Source organism: Monopterus albus, unplaced genomic scaffold (genome assembly GCF_001952655.1).
Source record: "Monopterus albus unplaced genomic scaffold, M_albus_1.0 scaffold114.1, whole genome shotgun sequence".
NCBI classification, from domain to species: Eukaryota; Metazoa; Chordata; class Actinopteri; order Synbranchiformes; family Synbranchidae; genus Monopterus; species Monopterus albus.
Genome location: NW_018127994.1, coordinates 1,218,694 through 1,225,468, shown reverse-complemented (window position 1 = coordinate 1,225,468; position 6,775 = coordinate 1,218,694). Strand labels below are relative to the sequence as shown.

Below are 6,775 nucleotides of genomic sequence, written 5' to 3'. Positions count from 1 at the left end.
CAGTTTTATATCTTTATGTTTGAAGCCTGAAATGTGGCAAAAGGTCGCAAAGTTCAAGGGGGCCGAATACTTTCGCAAGGCACTGTATCTCCAAAAGACCATAGTGTGTCCTCTCTCTCTCCCTGTTCCTTTCTGCAGGTAGCCCTGGCTCTGAAGCCGTACATTTCTGATGAGCAGGCACCGGCTACATTAACACTAACCTGCCCAGTGTTTGATTGTTTGTTGTGTCCTGATGCTTTTTCACCCCTTTTCTCTCTCCACTATCTGTCATGGTTCAGCTTCATTTCCTGTTTTTGAGAGCTTTTATTTTGATTAATTCCTGCCCTGTGTCACCTCACCTCAGTACACCATCACTGTTCATTGTTTTCACCTGTTCCACATTATCTCCCAGTCTGCAGCCCATATATACCTCTCCCTTTACCTCGGTCACTGGCTGGTCCATTGACACTGTTTGAAGATAATGATGATACTCACTACGTTTACGATGCTCGCCTCACCTGGACTTTCTTGTCCTGATCCTCTGCACTGACAACGCTGTCACCATTCTGGTCCTATCTCCTGCCTGAAATGTCTTGCCTCTGAGTACCTGTATCTCCAGGGACACTGTTGTACTCTTGTTCTGCACTATGTGCGGTGTCCCAGCAACACTGCCACACCTCAACTTTGTGAGTTCCTGAATCCCCAAGAGAATTGATATAAGATCATAGTGTTGAAATGTGGGATGTACACCCCTAACCAACATGCATCAGGATGAGTTACTACAATGACAAACCCTGATTGACAGCTACAGTAAACCAGTTAAGGCTGGAAAAAGAAGATGCATTCCAAAGTGGTGACAAGGCCAAGTTTAAAGAATCTAAGTACAGGTTTAGTAGGAAGGTGAGATGCTAAATGACCCCCTTACACAACAGCCATGATCACTGTCCCTTTCTTAATAGTTCCACAGAATACATGATTGTCTGACAAGATTACTAATAAAGTATTGAATTAGTTTGTGTCTCAGGCAGATGAAGTAAATTCTGGCAGCACATTTATCTATGAAAGACTGAACTAATCTGAGGGAAGTCCTGCAGAATGACTTCCCATAAATGAGTCCTAAATAATCCTTGATACAGGTCTCAAACATTGATAAAGGCAGCTGCCACTTCAGATTGATATAGTAGTATTAGTCCTCAGACATCTGCGTATTGTCTCACTTTGTTAAACTTTACTTGGGGTCTTGTTCTCTTGTCTGTTACTGTCCTTATTTTAAAGAAATGGACCACCTTACAAATGTCAATTTCATAACCATGTTTTCACAAAACTGAGTTTATAATAGTATAACAGTTGATGGTTGGTATAATAATAATAGTTGATAATAGTATATTTACACTGCGACTCACCCGAAACATCTTCTCCACTTTGGCAATGCTTTTGACAAATATGGTACCTAGCTGGTCCCCGACACCTGCCAGGAGGAATCCAAACAGTGGGATGCCAAATATTGCATACAGAATGCAGAAAATCTTCCCTCCCTCAGTGCTTGGGGCAATGTTACCGTAACCTATAGGAGAAAAAGACACGCCCCCCCAGATACACACAATGTTTAAAATTCTGGAAATATTTCAATTTAGAGATATGCTTTATATTACCAGTGCAAGTCAAGGGTGGAATAAAAGCAGTTTAATGTCTGACCTTCAGTGGTTTCAAATCAAATCAAATCAAATTTTATTTGTATAGCGCCAAATCACAACAAAAGTCATCTCAGGACACTTTACAAAGTAAGTTCTAGACCTTACTGTTATCACTATTATTACATAGGGAAAACCCAACAGATCCCCCTTGAGCAAGCACTTGGCGACAGTGGGGAGGAAAAATTCCCTTTAACTTTCATCTGGCTGCAGAGAAGTAAAGTGCACCCCAGGACCCATGAAACCACTGCTGGGTGTGGTTAGAGATTCAATCGAGTGCACTTTTGACTACACCTAGTCATACCCAGTAATGCTGGCTGTGGTCAGAAGTAAAACCGACTTGAAACACTCAACCAGAGAGAGCAGCACAACATTGCTTTTTGGCCTGCTGTTAAAACTAGAGACGTCCCGATCTGATAATAATTACTGGTATCGGTGCCAGTCTGGGCAGAGGATCGGTATCAGCCAGAATAATGCAGATCCAATTCTAATCTTTATTTAGAATGCTGGTTAAACATAGTAACCAAAGATTTTATGAGTATAGGTGCAGACCTATAAGGCTATTGCTAGTGGGTATATCCCACACTGTCCTGCATTGCTGAAAACACTTGTCCCACTCCCACCTGCTATGTGGGCCTCTCTTATGTCCGCAGCTCAAATATAAACTGCGAATTGACTGCAAGTCAACTCTCAACTAAAAACCAGCTTTTTCTTTGATCAGGGGAGCCAGGGGCTAATATCTTAGCAGCTGTGCCTATACTCACAGAATCCTTGGTTACAATGTGTAACCAATGTTCAATTTCATATAGGCTTTGCCCTCTAAGGATATTGCTACTGGGATAATGGTGAAGCAGGATGTGACATATGTCCCAGTGTGTCTGTTTGGTTCCTTTAAGCACAACCTCACCCTTGCCATTTAAAGGAAGGAAGAGTGTACCAGCTAATGCTGGTCAGTTCAGTAACACATCCTGAACATGAACCCACTGTTGTGAGTGTTGCAGTAGTGGTAACCTGATGCAACAGCTCAGAGCCAGACATAGTATGGTGTGTATGATAATTGTCCTGCCCCTGTCCACAGGGCAGGAGGGGAGCATGGTTAGCCTCTGACACTGTTTAACTCAGAACACAGCTAAGAACAGGGCAGGTTAAGGAGGAGAGGGAGAAGTCTTGTAAGTAAAACAGCATGAATGAGCAGGGTGAAGACCAGGAGGCTATTGAGCAAATGTCCTCGAGCAACACTCCTCAGAGCACTGCAGCAGATGAGAAAATGTTGCACACCCAGTGTGACAACCATTGGGCTGAGAGGGGGAGGCCACGGGATCCCTCCTTCTAGTGCAAGAACAAGCATTTGGATTGGTGAGGCACGGCCATGCATGCAGGTGAAAGGAGGATTCCTGCTCTAAGCATTGAGGAGGAAAAGGGAAGAACCCATTAGCATTTTCACCCTCAACCTCTAAGAGCTGGTTATGCTCTTGGGTGTGTGAGGTGGGTTTGGTCATAACACAGCTGAGCTGCCATCCCCTTAAATCCTGATGCAAGAAGGGGACACAGAAATAGCATATAGATCACCAACATTCTTGGCAAATGTCAAAGCCAAAAGAAATACGGTCTTAGAAATTTCAGGGGAACCTGGCTGAGTGAGTCAAACTGAGCTTTGCCTACTGTACAAAGCACCAGGGGGAGGTCCCACTGCAGTGCCATGGGGTGAGCCATGGGCCACAGCTTCCAGATGCCCCTCAGAAAATGTTTCACTAACAGGTGGCTGAACAGTGACCTACTGTATCACCAAAGCTCTCATGGCAGGAGGAAATGGCAGCAGCATAAAGTGTTGATAGTGCTAAAAGCCAAATTCCTATCCACCAGTAGCTGCACCCATGCCTCTTTCTCTTGTGAGCTTAGAAAGATACACAGTGTGCATTTCATATTGCTCTGTGCTGCGACAGACTTGGGTGAGGATCACCTCTTGACATAAGGCCAGGGGAAATATATAATCTCTCCAGTGTGTTCCCAGGATCTCTCTATTAACTTTGCAAGGGTAAAGAGTTGATCCAGTGTTTCTCTACCTGGATGGAATCCACATTGTTCCTCCTGAATCCTAGATTCGACAATCAGCTGGAGCCTCCTTTCCAGCACCCTGGCATAACCTTTCTCAGGGAAGCTGAGTAGTGTGATACACCAATAATTGGAGTACACTCTCTGGTCCCTTTTTTTTAATGTAGTCTGGTCAATTAGAGCCTGAAGAAATTAGATGGTGCCACTGCCCTGTAAACCCACAAGCTGCAGGAAAAGGAATCAAAGTTGTGTGCAATGCAAGTCGGGCGGCAGGCTAGGTCGGGTAACTGGATGTGTTGATCCCTGGCTGTGTAGGCTTCGCTTTTGTAATAGGGAAAGCTGTAAAACATTTCCTTATTGCCATGTACCAGCACCCTTCTTAAAACTCAATTTTAAGATAGATAGATAGATAAATAGATAGATAGATAGATAGATGTAGCTAAGGATAAAGCCATAATCACAGTACCTATGGTTGTGATGACAGTTCCAGCAAAGAAGAAGGCACTACCCAGATCCCAGTGGCTTGAGTTATAGGAGGTGTCACCGATGGGATTCACTCCGGCATTAACAGCCTCCACAGAGTGCTGGGAGGGAAAGCAGAGAAAAAGGCACAAAAGAAAAGTTTGGTCTCACACTGGTTGCTGACGATTGTGTCTTAGTGTGCTTTGGATTCAGCATCTTCACGCTGTGCTGGGTTCTGAAGAGACGGGTTTCACTCCTACATTATATCAAACACTCTGTTTGCAGCTGATGTTAATCCTGCTGTAGTTATTACTGCTGTTGCTCCTGTATAGTAGTTGTACATAATGTTAACTACGAACTCATGGATCACACAAACAAATCCACACACACACACACAATAAAGTTTGTCACGATTCGGTTCCGTTGCTTCCTGTCAGGCTTTTATTTTGACGTTACTTCCTGTTTTTGTTTCACCTTAGTTTCGGTCTTTTTACGTTCTTCATCACTCACATTGGTTTCAACTGTTTCGTTATTGTGTGCACCTCTACTTAGGCAGCGTCCTCCCACCAGGACGCTGCCAGATTGTTCTAGACTCCAGCTCTGACTCTCCAGCATTTATACCTTGCCTGATTCTCTGTTTTTGACCTTGGATTACTGTTTTTGACCACCGTGTTTTGCCTATGCCCTTCCAGTTTCTGATTGCCTGCAGTGTACCGACCTTCTGAGTTATTCCCCTTGACCTCTTGAGTTTGGATCTCCTGGCTATACCTGTCTACCGGCGCTGACCCTGGACTGTCTTATCGACCTGATTGTGTATCCCGAACTGTGTATTGATTATCTAGGTGCTACAAGTAAAACCTTCAGCTAAATCAGTTCGTCTGATTTTATAATTGAGTCCACCACAAACACCATGTGGCGTTCTTACACATCAAATCTGACAATACAATCTGGCCAAAAGTATGGACTCAACCAGCGAGCAAGAGCCTGACTGGAGAGCTCGGATGGAGCAGGCCCTAGCCCACCAGGGAGCTGCCCTGGGTCAGACACAGATGGACCTGCACCAGTTAGGTCAGGCAAGAGGCGATCAGGCCGCTGCCGGGGTGGCTGCAGCCAGTGCTTCAGCGGAACACAAGCCCAGACTGTCTCCGCCACAACGGTATGGAGGAGAGAGCAAAGAGAGCAATGCGTTTCTCACCCAATGCGAGATCCTTTTTGAAATGCAACCATCAGCGTTTCCCACCGAACGAGCCAAGGTGGCCTACACCTTATCTTTGTTAACCGGAAAAGCCAGACAATGGGCCACGGCGGAATGGACAGCTAGGACGGCCTGCTGCGACACGTTTGGGGGTTTCGCTGCGGAGCTCACCAGGGTGTTTGATCCACCATGCTATGACTCGGCCGCTTCTCCCTCCATCATGTCACTATCACAAGGGTCCCAGTCAGCTGTGGATTATATCATCGCTTTTCGCACTGCCGCTGCTGTCAGCGAGTACAACGAACCAGCACTGGTGGACACTTTTTACTATGGCCTATCGGATTGCCTAAAAGATGCCCTGACAGCCTACAATCGCCCGAGGAGACTGCGTCCCCTCATGGATTTAGTCACCTGCCTGGAGGGGAGATACCGGGAACGCCAGCAGGAACGCCACCGGGGATCATCGCACGCCGGTCCCAGCGCCGCATCAGATACCCCGAAGCCCATGCAACTTGGGAAAATGAGATTAATGCCAGAAGAACGAGAACATCACTTCAGGCAGAATCTATGCTTGTACTGCGGAGGTCCTGGACATCGTGCCTTCGCATGTCCGGTAAAAGAACAGAGCTCAGCAAAAAGAGGAGGGCGCTGCTGAGCCACTACACTACAGCTAAGTCGACCTCTCATCCCACGGTACAGGCTGTTTTATCTTTCCATGCTTATGACATTACAACGCCTGTGTTCATTGATTCGGGTTCCGACGCATGTTTTATGGATCCTGCGTTTATCCAGGCACATGAGATACCTACCTGCATAGTGGACCCGGCTCTTCTGGTGCATTCACTCAACGATAAATTCTTGCACCGAGTTACTACACAGACCACGTCACTCACGCTTACCATAGACAATCACACAGAAGAAATACAGTTTCTAGTCATGCGATCTCCACATCATTCGGTGGTATTGGGTTTTCCCTGGCTAGTTAAGCACGGGGCCAAAATGAACTGGGGAGCAGGGCGGGTGGTAGAATGGGCCGCTCAGTGTGCCACCACCTGTCTGCACTCCACGGTTCCACAACACACCAATCGGGGAGGGCCATTAGACGTTATCACGGACTTAACGAAAGTGCCACCAGAATATCACGATTTGAAACAAATATTCAACAAGACCCGGGCGTCTTCCCTTCCTCCACATAGACCCTATGACTGTGCTATAGACTTATTGCCAGGCACCATGCCTCCTAGGGGCCGCCTGTTTTCTCTGTCTGTTCCAGAACAGCGGGCCATGACTGATTATATCACGGAAGCCCAGAGGGCTGGGTTGATACGCCCATCCTCGTCCCCAGCTGGGGCAGGGTTTTTTTTTTGTTGGGAAGAAAGATGGGGTGCTTAGAGCG

General features: G+C 46.3%; 1 protein-coding gene across 2 annotated transcripts in view; it reads right to left on the bottom strand.

Annotated features, from left to right (window-relative positions):
- The window catches only part of LOC109966561 (potassium channel subfamily K member 10-like), a 73,935-nt gene that overhangs the window by 11,141 nt on the left and 56,019 nt on the right, over nt 1–6,775 (bottom strand). For both annotated transcript variants that reach the window (XM_020611475.1, XM_020611476.1), the window contains exons 3-4: nt 4,189–4,306; nt 1,383–1,543 (exon numbers count right to left, since the gene is read on the bottom strand). In XM_020611475.1, coding sequence (XP_020467131.1) covers nt 1,383–1,543; nt 4,189–4,306 — 279 coding nt within the window. The remainder of the gene's footprint in view (nt 1–1,382; nt 1,544–4,188; nt 4,307–6,775) is intronic.